This window comes from Diabrotica undecimpunctata, chromosome 7, assembly GCF_040954645.1.
Source record: "Diabrotica undecimpunctata isolate CICGRU chromosome 7, icDiaUnde3, whole genome shotgun sequence".
NCBI classification, from domain to species: domain Eukaryota; kingdom Metazoa; phylum Arthropoda; class Insecta; order Coleoptera; family Chrysomelidae; genus Diabrotica; species Diabrotica undecimpunctata.
In genome coordinates this window covers 137,467,382-137,486,779 of record NC_092809.1, presented here as the reverse complement: position 1 = coordinate 137,486,779, position 19,398 = coordinate 137,467,382, and the positions used below count along the sequence as shown (strand labels likewise).

Sequence of the window (19,398 nt, the reverse complement as noted above, 5' to 3'; positions counted from 1 at the left end):
TATCAGAGAAACTCATTGAATATTGAACTGACCCTTTCTCATCAACCTTATTATTATATACTAGATAAAATTGCTGTCGATACTTTTATATGTTGTATGGTTGTTTTCAATGAATATTTATATTTAGGTACATAATATTTGAAACTGAGTGAAACAAGTTCAAGGTAGTGCCTTATAAACTGTGAGTGTATGAAACGAAAGTAAAATTTGGAAAGTTTTTTAACCATTTTAAAATTAAATTATTATCTCATTCACTTTCAAATATACGATTATGATGTGTTGAGCAATAATGATTAACATTAACCTGCATATTTGTTGTTTCAATTCTACGTCAACGTTATTCTCCGTTTTACAAATGTGAGGTTAGTTTACTGTAAACAGTATCGGCTTAGTATTTTTGGTAAATAAATAATTGTAAACTGTAAACTCAAATTTACTAACATTTTACGAGATTTAGTAAATAATTAATAATTTTAGGTAATAGTAATGTCCATAAAAATTCGCCTAGATGATCCAGGTATTCTTACTCCGGGAGCAACAATATCAGGAACTGTAATATGCCATTTTGTACATCCGGAGGTTATAAGAGGTAAGAACAAAAAATATTAAACTCACCCCACAACTCCAAAGCTGGCTAAATTGGACTTTCGTAACTCTACCAAAAAAACCAAATACAAAAACATGCAAAGACTGCATCATAGAATTAATACAGCTTACACACGTCCCTACAAAACCACCCGACTGTTGTGACTGACAAGCCCGACGGTCCTTCACCAGAAGTGATCTACTTAAGAAGAAGAAGAAAGAAATATGTCTGCTGTTATATATTTTGGTTGAAAATACACGCAAACATTTTCGTAATTTTCCTATCCATCAGATTCAAAACTTCAGCATCTTTTGGCTAAGTGCTTTGTAATTTTTAAGATATTTAATGGTGCGTTTCCTATGCAAGTATGGGTGCACCTTTTTATTCTGTTAATATTGTTGATTCCTACCAGACGGTTGTAATTAAATTGGTCTTTTAAATAATTCTTCTAAGTTTTGCACAGCTTTTGGGGGATGACTATAATTCTATTTTCGTTACTAATTGAACTGATATCTATAAAGAAACTAAATTTCTGTAGCACAAACATTTTTATTTAAATCATTTTCTTTATAAAAGGTATATTAATAAAAAACCCTATCGGGCTACATCACAGAACGCTTTAAAAATGGTACAATATGTCTACAAGCGGACTATTCTAAATAGCTAGCCGCAAAAAAAGGATAGACATATTGATTACTAACCTCTGGAATGGATAAGCACCGTAAGAAGAAAGTAGGTGTAAAACTTTGAAATATGACATCAGTTTAAAAATGTCTTGAATTTTTTTTGCTGGACGAAAGATTAAAAACGTGAATATTAACTTTTGTGCACTGACTTCTTTAGTTTTTTGACGTATGTTAAGACAAAAATATTGTGTCAATAGCATTGCTTCTATATTTGATGAACAAGCATCATCCCGGTTCATGGTATTCACTTCATTTTGAAATTTATTCACGGTGTGGAAAAGAGTCTGAAATCGGCTGTTGAGTTGAAATATTGTGAGATTAAAACAAACTTTTACTTAAGACATTCCATCAGAGGAGAGGGCCATAAAAGGAGGTGATTTTAATGCATCCAAGAGAGGATATGAAGCGACATATGGATTACTAGGCTTTGGAAATAGAAATAATGCTGGTGAGATATTGGAACTAACAGTAGCACTAGGGAAGGCAATTATCACATTCTTTTCAAAGAAAAAGTCTACAAAAGTGTAAGGGCTGCAATTATAAGACTAATTCATGTAGAAATTAGCAGATCAGAAATAGAGAGCTTTAGAAGAATTAAAAAACAATAAAGGCACTGGACAATCTGACATAGTATTAGGCGAGAAAACGAAGCACTAAACCTACCAATTGTCCCCAACAAGATGAATCGCTGTAAAACATTTTGCATTCGATTCGGAAAGTGTCAGAAAAGTTTGTGACCAAAATTCATGGTAGTAAAATGAAAATTACGGTTTGTATATAAGAAAAATGCATTTCCAAAGTAGGTACATAGAAAATGAAAAATTTGCAACTAAAAAACTATCGACAGGAATGAGTTTAATTATGTTACTCGGAGGTTTTCGAGAACACGAATATGATAATTACGATGATCCTCGAGCTTCCTGGTGTACAGGGTGGACCTTGTTTCCTGGAGTTTTATGATATTTTCATTCGAAATCAGTCGAAGGTAATTACTTTTTAAGGTCTTAGAGGTCGCTGAACAAGATTATTATGATATCGATGATCATCGAGCTACCTACTGCCCAGGGTGAACCACTTCTTCTGAAGTCTTATGTAATTTTCATTCGAAATTTATTCGAAAATATTCCCAATTAGTTGGGAGGTTTTCGAGATCGATGAACACGAATATTATGACAGCGATGATCCTAGGGCTACCTAGGATGTGGACCTTGTCCCTGGAGTTTTATATTATTTTTATTCAAAATTAGTAAAAATCATTATTTGGGGGTTTTTGGGGTTGCCGATCACGAAATAATTATTTACGATTTTATTGGCATAAAACTCCAGTACTCACCCTTGGCACAAGATACCTTTGAGATCAATGCCGTCGTTTTATTCGTGTTCAGCAACCTCAAACTACCAAGTAATGACTTTTAACCGATTTCGAATGAAAATAACTTAAAACTTCACTTTACACCACACAAAACAAGTTCACCCTTCACCAGGTAGATCGCCGTCATAATATTTCTATTCAGCGACCTCGAAAATCTCTGATAAATGGTTTTTGACTTATTTCGATTGAAACTAACATAAAACTCCAGGAGGCGATGTCCACTCTGTCGACTGTCGACTGACTTATCAACATTCCTGTTGATATTTTCTGAGTTGCAAATTTTTGAGTATGTACTTTGGAAATGCATTTTCCTTATGCACAAAATGCAATTTTTATTTTACCACCATGAATTTTGTTCACAAACTTTCCTGACACTATTCCGAATCGAATGCAAAAGTTGCACAGGGATTCATTTTGCTGCAGAAAATTGGTAGGTTTAGTGCTTCATTTACTCGCCTATATGCAAATGCCAATAAATGTAGAGCAAATGTAGATGTTCTTGAGAATAAAAGTGAGGAAGAACTTAGGTGTAAACGTGTGACGATCTTAAGATCCATACTACAACAAGATGGAAATTAACCCTACAGCAGGCGCGCCGACTACCGTTTCATAACCGGGCGCTCTGTGAATTTTGTACACAAAACACATTTTAGTTGATTTTACCAAATTTAGTGCGTTTTAACAAAATGACAACCACGATTTACAGAAATAGTTTATTGTTACATAAAATAATAAACATAAAACATGTACCTACGGGTTACTTCACTCGATTTCTTCTGATTGCTGCCGTTCATTGTTCTTACATTTTACGCAGGTAATTGTGGTTTCTGAATGCATTTTACATACAAATATTCTACATAGCCCACATCTAACTGTTGTGCTGGAATTTTTTGAGCCTGGACATATTGCACAACGTCCACGTTTATTAGAGCTTTGCACTTCTGTTCTAGTAGGTTCTTCACATGATTTATATTTCATTAGAAAACCTTGAATATCCTGAGGAAGATATCATATTGTCGCTCTTTCTGAAAGATGTACTTTCATTAAACTCAAGCTTAAATTCTTTAGAAAAATTCGGCGACATATTTTGGGATTTGTTTTATTGGCACAAAACAACACCTGCGCGTTGATACCCGCCATATCCATTAGAGAAAAAAATATAATTAGTGGCCATCTTCTGGTTATTCATTTTACAGAATATGATGCACACATTTGGTCAATAGTATCCACACCGCCTTTTGTGGCATTATAATCTAAAATAATTTCTGGTTTTTTAGTTTCGACGTCTACGGTGGCAGTGTCATGCATCGTGGATAAAAGTATGACCGACTTACTTTTTTTTTGGAACAAATGAAACCAAAGTGACATTTTTCTGGAATCCAAAGAGTGACGTTCCCACTTCTTTTTGTTTTTGGGGTAAAAATTCAATAGGTATTTCCCTTTTGTTTTTTCTCAAAGTGCCAATTGTAGTTATTTTATTTTCCAAAAGGGAAATAGCTAAAGGATAACTGGTATACCAATTATCGGTTGTCAAATTGCGATTTGAACCTTTTATATAATCAATAAGCCTATCTACAATATCACTGGGAGAGTTTGATACAGCATAAGGCCCCTCAGGTTACCGTCCACAATAAACCTCTAAATTTTCAACAAAGTAAGTTTGTGCATCGACCAAAATGAACAGCGTGATACCGTATTTTGCTGGTTTATTTGGTAAATACTGGATGTAACTACAACGTCCTCTGAATTCCTCTAGTTTTTCGTCTATTGTAACAAATTCACCAAGATTATAGGAATTTTTACAGTTACTTACAAATGCGTCCAATATTTTTCTAATTGGTGCAAGTTTGTCATATATTTTCCGTTCATGTCTTGTGGTTTTGTCATCAAAGCGCATTGAACGTAACAAAAATAAAAATCTTTTGTAACTCATTACAGCTCTAAGAATTTCTATACCTGTTCCATCAGATGTCCAAAGTTCAAGTGCGTTAGTATGGTTAGCCTTTTTAGTGCCTAGGAGGTAAAGCACTCCCAGTAACGCCATTATTTCACTTTTTGAAGTATGTTTCATATCTCGTTCTCTTTTATTTGAACAGATTCTTTTTTACTATCAATGTACAAAAATTAGTAAATTGTACGATGTTCTCTAATATATCAGAATCTATAATTTTTTCAAAAGCTGAAAGTTCTGAGGTCACTTCTGAAACCACTGCCTTTGGTCCTGGAAGTATTTTGATAATATTTTTCTTTTTAATTTTTGATTGCGACGACAGCGGAGTCTTACGCCATGCAGTTTTTTTTATCTTTAGCTTGAAAATATTCGAAAGCAGTCGTACTTACTGCAGTATTATCCTCGAAGTTACTGGCTCTGTCGTGGTCATTCTGTTCTTGTTCAGATTCAGAATTGTGGTCATCATGGTGTATTATTTCTTCATCTGTCTCAGATTCATCGGAATATTCTATTTCACTAGTTTCTGTTTCTGGGTCTTCATTAAGAATTTTATATAACTCAGCCTCAGTTAAAAACTTCTTTCTAGCCCTGCAAAAATAAAAAAAAGTAACACACAAATAATATAACAATGCAACTAAATTCTTACATGATATTCTCTCAGCGTAGCCGTTATATTCCTTCTCAATTATGTTACAATATCCTGTTCAACCTAAAATAAACTAAAACTAAAGTTAATTTGACTTTATTTTCGAATTACAACTTTTTATAAAGTAAAATAATTAATGGATAAAATACTTACACTAGAAGGCGCTCCGTGTATTATGTACACAAAACCGTCACACTCTCGTATTTCTAATAATTCTCACAAAACTCAGCTGCAACAAAAAATATTACTCAACTATTCGAACGACAGATCTCTACTGGACGAATAGACGTGACGATATCGCCAGATTGACGACACTTCTATTTTTAGACGACTTTTTCTACTTGGACGTGTACAAAATACACGGGCGCGCCCGCTCGAGGGTTAGGGACATTGGGTAGAGGACTTGTGCAAAACTTTATTGATCTTTGTCTATATTGGAAAACAATAAATGCATTTTAATAAAAAATATTCGTTTTTATAAATTTATATTGTATAAAATTATTATTATTTTGGTTTTAGGGATTACGTGTGTATTTAAAGGTAGAGAATATACCCACTGGGATGTACAACGATCAAGAAATAGTGTTAAGTTCGACGGTAAAAATGACTTTGTGTCTCAAGAACGCCGCTTTGCTCATGCTGGTAAGCAATTAATTACCAGTCTTACTGGTAGATTTTATTTTGCTATATTTCTTAATGTTATTCCTTTACGGTGTTGTGACATTTTAGGGACACTACCAGCAAGAACATACAAATACCAATTTGTGTTTAATTTACCAGACCGTCAGCTTCCTTCATCATTTGATCACGATTGTGCAGCAATACAATATTTTATCAAAGCCAAAGTCGATAGACCAATAGGATTTGATTATAAAGATTCTGTCAGTTTGCACGTGGCCTCACCAGTTGACTTGAATGACTTTGTCGACGAAATATCTATGGTAAGACAAAAAGCAATTATTATTTTATACTAAACCGTTTGCATAGGATAAATTAGACCAAATTATTAGGATATTGGCATTATATTTGTAGGTGATTAGGTTACATGCTGGACTCTTTAATTTATATACAGGGTGGTCAAATTTTGTTACAAAGTCCGTGTACAAATATACAGTGTCAGCCATAACACTGTACCGCATCCAAAATGTGTTTTATTAAATGACACGCCCTGTAATTTATTTTAAATTTAAAATCTGTTCACGTCCTAGTTACAAGAATACAAAGTTGTTTTGTGTTATACAAGGTATTCAAAAAGTTAAAAACATATCCAAATTTCAATAAAAATCGTAACAAGTTCAATGCCCTGTGTAATTGAAAAGGGGCAACGAGCTGTTGTAGCTATGGTTTTGAAATGATTTTCAAAATTCATAAAAATGATTGATTTTGTCACAACTCAAATTCATTCTTGGCTCAATAGTTTATAATGGCATCACCCTGTGGCATAAACTCTGTAGTTTGGTCAATGTAGTTAAATTTACCCTAATAGTATTTTATATGCACATACTTATTAGTTTTGGATATTTAAATTTTAGTGGAAAAGGGAGTATGAGAATATCTTAAAGCAACACAAAAAAAGTAAAAAAAAAATGAAATAAAAAATTTGTTATATTCATTATACAAGGTGTCCAAAAGGAGTTCCTATATCATTAAGGTCAAGATTGCTTTTAATTAGTCTAAACCCAAAAATGAGAAGGGGGCCAAACTAAACAAGGCAACCTAAAATAGGTGTATAAATGTACAATGACAAACTCTAATGAAGCACTTCCAGGATTTATTAAAAAAAGAATGTTTAAATGGGGGTTTTGTGAATTTAGTTTCATTTATTAAAATAACTGTGACACTATTTCTCTGATTTTTAAGTTTTCCCAGATTAAGATAACTATAATTCTCTTTTTGTATATAGAGGCCTCTCAGAAATCAGCTAGAAGAATTCCCATCGTGTTGTTTCTTCACCAGTGAGCCTCTTCTTTTAGATTTTACTATTAATAAGGATGCCTTTGTTGTAGGAGAAATTATTTTCGTAAAAATAAATGTAAATAATACATCTAGTTTGCATGTTTCAGAAGTCAAATTGTCACTTATACAGGTAAGCAAATTTTTTGGTATTATAAAATTAAGTTAATAATAATTTAAATAACTCAGGAAACCACTTATCTAATACCGAAGGATCAAAATAACACTCAAGATCCAGCCAACTACCGCCCAATTACTTGTCTTCCAACTTTGTACAAATTGGTCACATCCTGTGTAGCCCAGCGTATCTACCAACACTGTGCTCCAAACAATATCATAGAACTTCAACAGAACGGATGCGCTAAGGGTTCTATGGTCTGTAAAGAACAACTTATAATCGACTCAGCCATTTCTAACCAGGCGTACATAAAAAAAGGAACCTTTTTACTGTCTTTATTGACTACAAGAAGGCCTTTTGATTTAGTACCGCATGAATGTATATAGTCGATGATAATATAGTGACCTTTTTAAAGCATATAATGACGGAGTGGAACACTAAAATTCATTTTCAAATACCCGGTGAAAACAACATCGAAACTGAAGATATCCCAGTTAACCAGGGCGTTTTCCAGTTAGTTCTGTTTGGCGATGAACCCAGCTACTGAACTCCACTGACTCAGGTTTTAGCATCAAAAATAACAATACTGTTGTGGCGAAGCTTATTCATCTGCTGTATATGGATGATTTGAAATTAAGAGCTTCCAGTCGAAACCACCTAGATCAGATGTTAAAAACTGTGAAAACATTCTTAAGTGATATCAGTATGCACTTTGGACTAGACAAGTGCTTTGTTCTAAATATAATCAGAGGAAATGTTCCAGCCCGGAGGTTATGATGAAAATGAGGCAATGAATAAATGAATAAACACAAATATCTCGGAGTCTAGCAAGCGTGGAAGATTAGCCATAAACAAATAAAAACTGGCTTCTGAGTTTGTGCGAAGAGTAAGACAGCTAAATCGGTCATATCTTGGACGCCTGTTTCGCGGTTAGCTACTCATTTGGTACTATTACGTGGTCAAAAACGGATATAGAAAGTCTTAAGCGGAAAGTAAGAACACTTCTCCACGCAGTGCAGTAGAGAGAACATTACCGCAGTATTAAGGGGGAACAGGACTTATGGACATACGTGAGCAACTGAGTAAACAGGTTGCTAATTTAAGAACCTATTTTCAGACACAGGATGAGACATCTACTTTACATTCAGCAATTTGCGCAGTAGATTACACAACACCGCTCAAACTGTCGGAACAAGAAATGCGCATAAACCACCTAACTAAGCAAAAAAAAATCTGCAGGTCCAAAAAAACAAACGTAGATATGGATGTCAAGCCCAAGAAACCATCCAATATCTTACAGGGGGCTGCCAGGCGTTTGTGGGAACTGATTACACAAAACACTATGACTGAGTAAGAAGGATTCTTCACCAAGAACTAGCTAGCAAACTGGGACTCTAAACCGATCATTTTCCTTATTATCAATACGTCCCTGACCGACTGCTTGAAAATAACAACTACCAACCTTACTTAGACATCACTGTACTCTCAGACCAACCAGTGGCACATAATAGACCGGATAATACTAGTTAATAAAGTTACTAGACAGACAACATTAATAGATGTGGCGATACCTAACAATAATAATCTGCGATAATAATCTGTTAAAAAAAACGAAAAAATCGCCAAGTAGAGAGATCTGGAAATACAAATAAGGAGACAATGGAGAATGGACAGTACTCAGACGATACATGTTATTGTCTCTACTACTGGAGAAGTTATTCTAAAGAGCCTCTTAGAGAACATAAAACAGCTGGGTCTTAATGAGCATCTCTATAAGACCATGCAAAGAAAAGAGCAGTACTGCTCTCAACATCTCGATGCGTCATCGACGTATCAAGTCACCTAGGTCTCGATAATATGGAAAGAGTCCCACCAGAGTTCAATCCTTTTGATACTGTAGGTATCTGGGATGAGTGAATTTTCCCCTTAGAGGGAGTGTGAGCCGTATGGCTTAATCTATAGTTTAAATAAGCAACAATAGTCATTTTGCGATGTATTATGTATATATATATATATATATATATATATATATATATATATATATATATAAAAGCCTTATAAGGCCATGTATGCCATTGAAGCACAAATTAGTTATTAAACTTTTCACGTCTGAATCGGAATCAAAAAAACGATATAACAGATACTTCAGATTCCGATTCAAACCAAAAAGTCTAACTCATGTCTCCAAAATCTTCTTACCTTCAGTGGTTTGAGCATAGAGGTGCCACCTGCTCTAGTGGCGAAGCGAAGAACTAAACAATTAAATAAATTGTTTTCTATCCTCTGGACTGTCGAAAATTTTCAAATGTTAGTCGCTTTTAGCAAAAGCTTGGCTATTGCTCTGATGAAATAAAAGCCATATATTATGGGATTGGAGCACAAATTAGTCAAACTTTTCACGTCTGAATTGAAATCAACAGAACGGTATAACAGTTATTTCAGTATTTCCACTTCGTCAGCCGTTCGAGCTGATTCCATTTCATACCAAAAACCCTTTCCCCTTAGCGATATGAAAAATACATTACGACCGATTCTAAGACCTACCGAATATAAATAAGTAAATAAATTAATAATAAAATAAATTTCATAAAAATCGTTGGAGCGGATTAGCAGGAATATGGCAACGAACTCTGTGACTAATATGGCAATTAAAAAATAAGGGTAAGTAATAGAAAAGTGAAAATCAGGGGCTACTGCCACATCATAAAAAAATAAAAAAAAATTTTACAAAAAAATTAAAAAATGTTTGGGATGAACCACCACTTTACGGGCATGAAAAATAGATATATCGAACTCTGTGACATTAATATGGCAATTAAAAAATACAAACGAGATATCCTAGCCCAGGAAACTATGAATGAAAATAGATTTACTATAGGACAAATTTTAATTTATTAACTTTCGTACTTATTTCGTATTTATTTTCGACCACAGGAAGGCCTGTGGTCGAGTACGAGAAAAATAACTGATCGAATCCTCACACGTGACATAGCAAATGAAAGGCGAGGATATATCGAATATATTAAGATAGAAAGAACAAACATGGAGACTACCAAAAGGGCACTAAACAGCGTCTTTGTTAATAATGAACATAAAATATAGTTACACACGAGATATCAGAGGGCACTATGAATGTTATCAGATTTACTATAAGACAAATTGATCTATTGACTTTAAGAAGGCATCTGACTGAGTACAAAATATTCTTATGTAATTAAAACATAATGACGGTATTAGATTTTTATTTCGATAGAGGGCAGCGGCAAGCCGCTTATACGTATTTCGATCTCTTTAGGTCTCCTCAGAGTGATATAGCCACTGCTCTGAATCAAAACAAAAATATTTCCCGTCCTAAAACAATAGTTATCAACATAACTATTTACGGACGTAACTACGCCATCTAAAACAAAAAGAGAAATTAAACGATTTCTACCTGGCGAAACCGAATTCATTTTTTTTTTTTTCGCCAGGTAGAAATCGTTTGATTTCTCTTTTTTTTTTCTTATGTAATTATATAAAATTAATATCACTCTTTTTACATTGAAAATGTTGTGCATTTTTTAATGTACACATACATAATATATCTCGCCGCGCCGTAGCAAAAATCTGTCGCGAGTTCAATGCTTTTTCCCCATCCAAAAAAATGCTACCTATGCAGTATATACGCGTTACGTGTGTCTACTATTGAAGTAAAAACTTCTTTAGCGACTTTCTGCACTTAAATGGACTTAATTTATTCTTCATTTTACTCTATTTTAATTTCATTGTTACCATTCTTATAATTTCAACGCAATTTAAGAAGAAGAAAAAATCATATACTAAATGGGATGTATCTGATACAATTTTAGAATATAATTTCACAGTACATATTATATTTATTAAAAACACCTTTCTTGATTATTTCTAAATTCTTTTCTATTTATTATGTAACCTACAATTCACGAAAATTTCATTAGAGCGTATACAGTGAGTGGTCTGTGGTATACATTATACATATAATTATCACAATGAGTACTTGTGTAGTTGTTATATGGAACAAGTTTTAGTTTTAATAAAATATATAATTATTACATTTAATACAATGGCTTAATTTTTGTGTTTAGCGTTTAAATCTTAAGGTGGAGAATCCAGACATAAGAGAACGAGAAGAAAATGAGGTAATAAATCAGGTGCGTGCATTGGGAGTCGAAGCACATAGTGAAAAGGAGTATTTTCTTCAACTAAAAATACCACAAGACTTACTGGTTCCTTTATTTCTAAATTGTCGTTTAATAAAGCAGTCTTGGGTTGTAAGGGTAAGTATATACTTACATGTTAAAAATATGATAAAAGTTACAGCCCTTAGAAGTTACAAAATAAAAATTGTTTTCTTGCATTATCTCCTAAACTACTTGACATTTTGTAATAAAAATTGACACGTTACTTTCTTGTTCTGAAAGCATTTTTCATACAAAAGAAACAACAAAATCTAAGCACACAGAAAATTTTTAAGGGGGGTTCTTTTTTGACTCTCTTTTGCTGTATACGTTATATAAAACTGCCTAATATTGAGCTCCAAAACACTTTTAAATCCCTCGTAATACAACAATAAAGTTTTTGGAACTTTACCGATTATCTCTTTTTTATGTTTGTCCCAGGTTTATTATCTAAGATTTTTTATTTCTTAGAATTCTTTCTATATATGAGGTAACAATTGCACATTTTTTTATTTTCTAGGCCAAGTTTACGTTTCAATCCTGTCAAAGTGATATAATCTGCGAATCCATCGTAAAATTGGGACATATTGCTGTTGGGACAAGAGATATCGTCGCTGATTTGCCATTATCCGAAGCAAGTTAGTATTTTAAATAGCATGTTAATTATGAATCCACTTATGTGTTATTTTTAGATATTTCCTCCACTTCTATCGATTGGATTCCTTCGGCTGTTTTAGTGGAACAAGAGGGAACAACTGAGCTGCTTGGTAAGTTTTTATATAAAAAATTTCTCTTCATTTTTCATTTCTTATCCATTTTAATTTTAAAATGCTATCAAATGCAGTTTTAGTGATGTTTATTAGTCTGTGGCGCTCCCAGGGGGGGTTTGGGGGTTAAATATATTGGATTTAGGAAAATGTAACCTGTCCACATAACACAAAAAATCCAAAACGCTAATTGAATAATTAAATCACCACTTTAAATATGTAGAACACAATAATTAATACACAATAATTAATATTATTTTTCACTATATTTAGATATACATACCTAATATTAGGCTTATGAAAAAGTAGACAGAAAGAGTCTGTTGCGAGTAGCATGCGCCTACAGGACTCTATCTGCGGCGGCCTTGTGGACTATCACGGGTTGTGTTCCTCTGCATGTATTAGCAGTAGAAAAGAGACATCTCTATGAGAGAAGATAGCATTTGACAACAGCTATAAAAAGAGAAGAAAGGGAAAGATCAATGGAAAGATGGCAAGAAGAGTGGAACAACAAGGAAGATGTTGCCCAGTGGACCAAGATGCTGATCCTGAGCCTAAGGGACTGGGTAGATTGTCTGTTTTAGGGCTTATCTTCATAGGTTCAGAAAGACAGATACAGATAAATGCCTATACTGCAAATATTCCGACATTGTTACTGACACAATGCTGGAGTGTAATAGATGTACAGTGGAGAGAAACAGAATGTATAAAGAAATAGGTGTGGTGTGAACCCTGTGACCGTAAGAGAGATGATCGTGAAGATGACGGGAAATACGGAGGGATGGAATAGTGTTCACAATTACATCCGAGCAGTCATTAAAAAGAAAGAAGAAGAAGAGAAACACCAACCAGGCCAACGACAGAGATAATATCTAATTACTATTTTAACGAGAGTAAGTCGCAATTGAAGGTTAAAATAAGTTTATTGACGTTTGAATTTTTGGTCTTTGATCTTGCACTGATAACTTGTTTATACTCCAATAATTAATAGAAAAAAGAATAGCGGTTGGTACCGAAGTACATCTAGCCTTCATCGACCTAGAAAAGGCGTATGATACAGTTCCAAGACTTAAATTGTGGCAAGCTTTACAACAACTGGACATTAGTCCATACCTTTTACGAATAATCACAGAAGTATACAGGGATAACACTACTTACCTAAAAATCAGATATAGAGTATCAGAGCCAATAAAAGCAACTAAAGGACTAAAACAAGGATGCAGTATGTCACCCTTACTGTTTAATTTATATATTGAAGCAGCCCTCCAAAATTGGAAAAACCACTGCCAGGAAATGGGAATCCCCATAGGAAATGACGTACTGTTCTCCCTGAACTTTGCGGATGACCAAGTCGTCCTAGCTCAAGATTCTTATGATCTAGAATTTATGATAAAACGTCTATACAGAGAATATTTAATATGGGGGTTACAAGTCAGCATGAAGAAAACAGAATATTTAGTTATCAATTCAGATGCAAGGTTTGAAGTGTTGATAGACGAGAACGTGGAAATCAAAAAAGTGGAAAAATTTAAATATTTAGGTGCACTGATTGCTAAGAACGGCTTGGTAGATACCGAAATTAAACACCGAATTAATCAGGGACGTAAAATTGTAGGATGTCTGAACTCCTTATGGTGGGATCACAACATTTCCAAAAGGAACAAAAAAAGAATAGGGCAAACCATGATTGAATCAGTTCTTTGTTATGGCTCTGAAATATGGACAATTAATGCAGACCTGAAGAGAAGATTGTTGGCAGTTGAAATGGATTATTTGAGAAGAAGTGCTAGAACATCAAGGCAGGAAAGGAAGACCAACGAATCTATAAGAAATAACATGAATGCTACAGAAACGGTCATTGACAGAATAGAAAGAAGAGGTTCAAAATGGTTTGGACACCTATTATATTGAGAATGCCTGACGAACGTTGGCCCCAAAAACTTCACAAATGGAAGCCCTCTGGAAGAAGAAAAGGAGGTAGACCTCGACGCTCATGGAATAAAGGAATTAGAAGAGCGATGGAATCTAGAAGTTTGGAGGAGGAGCATGCCTTGGACCGGGAGGATTGGCGGAGGAGAACGAGAATACGGCGATAGCCGTCTCCAAAATGTATTGTATTTACAAGTTGGATTAATGTCAAACGTAAATAAACTTATTTAAACCTTCAATTGTGGCTTATTCCCATTAAAATAGTAATTACTTAAAAATGCATTAAAATACGCGGACGATACAGTAATTGTGTCAGAAAATATTGAAGGTCCTCAAATTCTACTTGATTGTATTCACGAAGTAGGAGAGGAAATGGGTATTAAAATGAACTAAAACAAAACCAAAATTTTAATCTTTAGTCGTAACCCACATCCATGTGCAGAGCTTGAATTAAATAGAGTCCAAGTTGAAAAAGTTTCTCAAAATTACATATTTGAGAACTGTCATAACGGACCAACTAGATCTAGATATAGAAATAAAATGCAGAATAGCAATGACTAAAGCTACTTTTATGAAAATAAAGACATTTATTTAAAATAATCATCTCAGTTTAGAACTAAGACCAAGAACCTGTACTTTTGTATGGAGCAAAAGTATGGACACTAAAATATCAAGCATGAACAGAATTGAAGCATTGTAAATGTAGATTCATAGATGGATGCTGAAGATACCTTGGACGGCAAAAAAACTAATAAGTAAGTACTAAGAAGGTTCAACAACGGTAGAGAATTGCTAAAGACTGTTCAACATCGGAAAATGTCTTATCTGGGACATATAGTGACCATCAATGATATGGCACGTAAAGAAAAAGGAGTTAGAATACGGGTAGCAACTTCTTGGATACTTCTCAAGAATTTCTCAGTAAAGTGAATCAATCCCTGCAGTTCGTAAATTCCCGCAGCTTTCTGGCCTGGAAAGCTAAAACCTGTCCAGAGATGCAGATAAATATCATAACGGCGGTGAAGAAGAACTAGACAGAAGTGGCAGCTCTTTTTCTAGAGGTATATCAAGCTGAGGGAGATTGAATCTCGAAGTCCAGAAAGATAACCAATCTAAAAGAAGAAACCGTTGAAAAAATTATCATGTCTCTGTAAACAAAGTATCGTGAAATTCTTTATAAACAAAGATCTTTCTACTTTTTTTGATTTGCAAAGCAATACATGTTTTACGTTAGATTTCATTCCAATAGCCTTGTTCTGATTTTCAAATCATTAGTAACACCAGAAGTTTGCAATGTTTTGATAATAGAATCCAAAGCATTTTCACGTGAATCTTTATTTTTAGTTTACAAAAGTCTAAATTTAAATATTGGAAATAAAACTTCTATAATATTAAAATATTGTTTTAGGAGAAGTATCATCTGCACCTCCATCATATAACGAAGTCAATGGATATCTACCAAAATATGAAACGAAATAAATAAAGCTGTTAAAATTTGGTTATAGGCACAAAAAGAATATAACTTATTTTGTAAATATGTATCTATGCAATTTTAATATGAAACTATTTTTTATGGGGACTAATAAAATTATTTATTTTTATAAGTAAAATTTACTCGAAAGACTTACTCATTTCTGAATCCTATTTTGCATATTTTTTTTTTGTTTTCTCATCTGTATGATGACTGATGAGTCATTTGTCGACTGGCTGTCAGTATGTTTATCAATATTTGTGTGTTTAATCAACAAATTTAATTATAATTTAAAGTTAATAGACATGTCTGCAGCTCCTATATTATGTTCTTAGTTGAACTGCGGGTGTTTATTTTGGTAAACCTATTTACATTTGTCTGATAGTCTTGGAGGCTTCCTTATTAGATATTTGGACGTGCTAGAAAGTCGACCACATTCGCCTATTGTATATACACTGTTACGGTAGTCCTTTCTACGCCCATAATCCGAACTTCTCGGTATTCGGAGAAGTTCTACCGCTCTTCTGACGTCACGAGAGTTCCAGAAACATTTCTAAGAATGAGCTGGAATAGCTCAACAATATTTATGAGATAAACTAAATTTCACAAAGCAATGACTAACTCCTTTTAAGGTAATGTTAATGGACCTCCAATCTGAGTCGATTCTAATTTATTCGTGTTGCCAACATGATCCACTCACCAAATAAAAACAATGAATGAGTTTACTTTTCTTTATGCAATACAATACAATGTTTCTTGCACCAAATTTATTTCCATATTATCGAAATATGTTATTCGCTTAAAACGCCTTCTGATGCCATTATGTATCGATTTCGGTGTATAAATCATGCTGAATTTGGCCGATGGCATAGGTTATGTCGGCTTTGAGAGCCGCTGTGGTTTGTGGATTATTCGCAGACACACGCGACTTAATAAAACCCCACAAGAAAAAGTCTAATAGGGTCAAATCGTACGATCTCGGTAGCCAATTCACGTTATCCCCACGTGAGTTGAAATCATTAGCCATTGGTGTCCATATCATCCAATTCAGGCCACATGAAGTCGGTAGTTATCAATCTATAGCGTCGCTATTGACGATTTTCAAAGAAATATAAATCGATGACGCCACCAGCCAAAATCCACACCAAGTGACTTTTTTGAGGTGCATTGGACGGTTTTGGATCTCATCTGGATTGATATTATCCCAAATTCAATAGTTCTGTGTGTTGACCTACCCATTCATCCAAAAATGACCTCATCGATGAAGATGAAAATTAGGGTCAAGCGCCATGTCGTTATCTATATGTTTACCTTTATATCAGGGTCGTTCAAGTATTACGTAAGCAGATTTATAACAATTATTATTTACCCCCCCCCCCCTCTTTTTTTTCTTTGTGTGCCGTGCTTGTGTTCAAGCGTTGGCTATCGTCATATTGACAAGCTGATGAAATGATTCTCGGTCGGCAGCTAGATGAAACAGTTCCTCGACCGTTCGACCTGTCCATTGTCTAATGTCACGCAGACAGGACAGTTGTTTTCTTCCGACCCAAGGTTTTCCTTCGATTTTGCCCTGAATGATTAACCGGAGTAAGCGATATTTAGGTCCTCTCATTATATGACCGAAGTATTGGACCTTTCTCATTTTGATGATGTTGATCAATTCTCGCTCTTTGTGCACGGTCTCTAGCACGCGTTCGTTAGATATGTGTGCTGTCCACGGGATTCTGAGCATGGGACGGTAACACCATAACTCAAACGCTTCTAATTTGTTAAGATTTTTTATTTTTGTTGTCCAGGTTTCACATCCATAGAACAAAGTGGACCAGAGGTAGCACTTCAATACTCTTAGACGTGTGGTCAACGACAGACTTCTACTGCATAATACAGAACGCCAGTTAATAAAGTTTTTCCGTGCGAGTTCTATTCTGGTCGAAATTTCCTCGTCACTTTCAACCCTGCAGTCAATCCAGCTACCCAGATATCTAAAGTGTTCCACCCTTTCCAGGATTTTGTTATCTAATCTTAATACTGAGTCTTCGATATTAATTTTTCCGACCACCATCCATTTTGTTTTTTTGCGTTGATTGTTAAGCCCTTTTCAGTGCATCAGTTGTTTACAACATTCAACAGGGTTTGAAGATCTTCTAGACTCTTTGCCATTATTGCGGTGTCATCGGCGTATTTGATGTTGTTAATAATTTCACCACCGATCTTAACACCTTCGCGGCGATTATTTAACGCTATTTCGAAAACTGGTTCAGTGTAGGCATTAAAGAACATCGGTGACATAACACATCCCTGTCTGACACCACCCTTAATAGAAACTTTAACTGAAACCTCTTGGTCCACCTTAACACAAGCGGTCTGATTGTAGTAAAGATTTTTAAGCAATCTAATGTCATACGTGTCCAGACCAACTGAGTCTTTACGTAAGTAAAAATTGTTATATGCATCGTTGTATTCCATGCACAATTCTGTTTTTTTATTGATTCATGAACAGCAGTTATAATTCTGGAAATTAGAAAATATATTTAGGATAGAGGACTTTAACGCACATAATATTCAATTAAACAAAATTTATTGACATGGTATTCAACATAGAATAAGGTATAAGTACAATCTTAGTAACAAAACAAATCTTTGAGTGAAGCATTTAAGCGAAGAGCTAAATTGACTGGAAGATTAAGAAATCCTCCATCATCCAAAACCAAGTCATCAATTGTTTGTTTTTCTTTTACTGCTGATGGAAGAAACCTGTGTCTAGTAAGCTAAATAGGCAGTAACATTATAGCCATCAATTTCCATCTAACTCCTTACTTCAGCTAACACATTTCCCTTCTTCTCATGGCGCCTTCTTCTTTCGAAAGTTGGCGATCCAAATGGCAATTGTAGTTTTGGAAACTGCTGCTCGAAAGATTTTTGCGGATGAGCGGCCGAACCATCTCCTCAGGTCTTTCAGCCACGAGTTCTGGCGTCTTCCTACTGATCTTTTGCCCTGTACTTTTCCTTCCAGTATAACTTGAAGTAATTGGTATCTTTTGCCTCTCAACACATGACCCAAGTATTGCATTTTCCTCTCTTTGATTGTTCTTAGTAACTCTTTTTGTTTACACATGCGACGAAGTACCTCAACATTAGTAACTCTTTGTACCCATGGAATTCTCAGCATTCGTCTGTATATATACATCTCAAATGCATCTATTCTTTTTTCTATTTCAGAGTCCATTGTCCAACTTTCACAGCCATACAGTAAGACAGAAAAAACGTAACGTAGAAGATAAAGACTTTTTTTTGGGAAAACAGCAAAAAGAATATAGGCTATCTGTACTCTTTTTTCTTTAATTCAAATATTTCGTTGGTGGTTACCAACATCATCAGGTAATGCTACAATTTAGTTACATGAGAAATCAGTCTTTTAATATGATTATACTTACAATGCGAAGATAACGTCATATCGAAAGCTGGTCATCATTTTAATTTAATTTTACAAACATATTACCTATAAAACACTGAAAAATGGTACAAAACCAAATATAAATAATCGCTATTATAAAAAGCATGGGTTATTTTCCTCTGTGTTGAATTAAAATTTTATTTAATGACAATGACTATGAATAGACTGAACCACATGTTCAGTTTATTGGCGTTTGAAGGATATAACCATTGAAAACTAAAAACTTCTTCATTTCTCTGTATAGGCCAAGAAGAAGGTTTTTGTGACTA

At 34.3% G+C, this 19,398-nt stretch overlaps 1 protein-coding gene across 1 annotated transcript; it reads left to right on the top strand.

Moving 5' to 3' along the window:
* The first annotated feature begins 341 nt into the window (after window positions 1-341).
* Window positions 342-15,810, top strand: LOC140446990 (arrestin domain-containing protein 4-like). The gene is made up of 9 exons (XM_072539584.1): window positions 342-362; window positions 478-589; window positions 5,761-5,883; window positions 5,971-6,182; window positions 7,145-7,327; window positions 11,416-11,607; window positions 12,029-12,146; window positions 12,201-12,275; window positions 15,613-15,810. Exons 2-9 carry the CDS (start codon window positions 487-489, stop codon window positions 15,681-15,683), a joined length of 1,077 nt encoding a protein of 358 aa, XP_072395685.1. The 5' UTR covers window positions 342-362; window positions 478-486; the 3' UTR covers window positions 15,684-15,810.
* The last annotated feature ends 3,588 nt before the right edge of the window (window positions 15,811-19,398 follow it).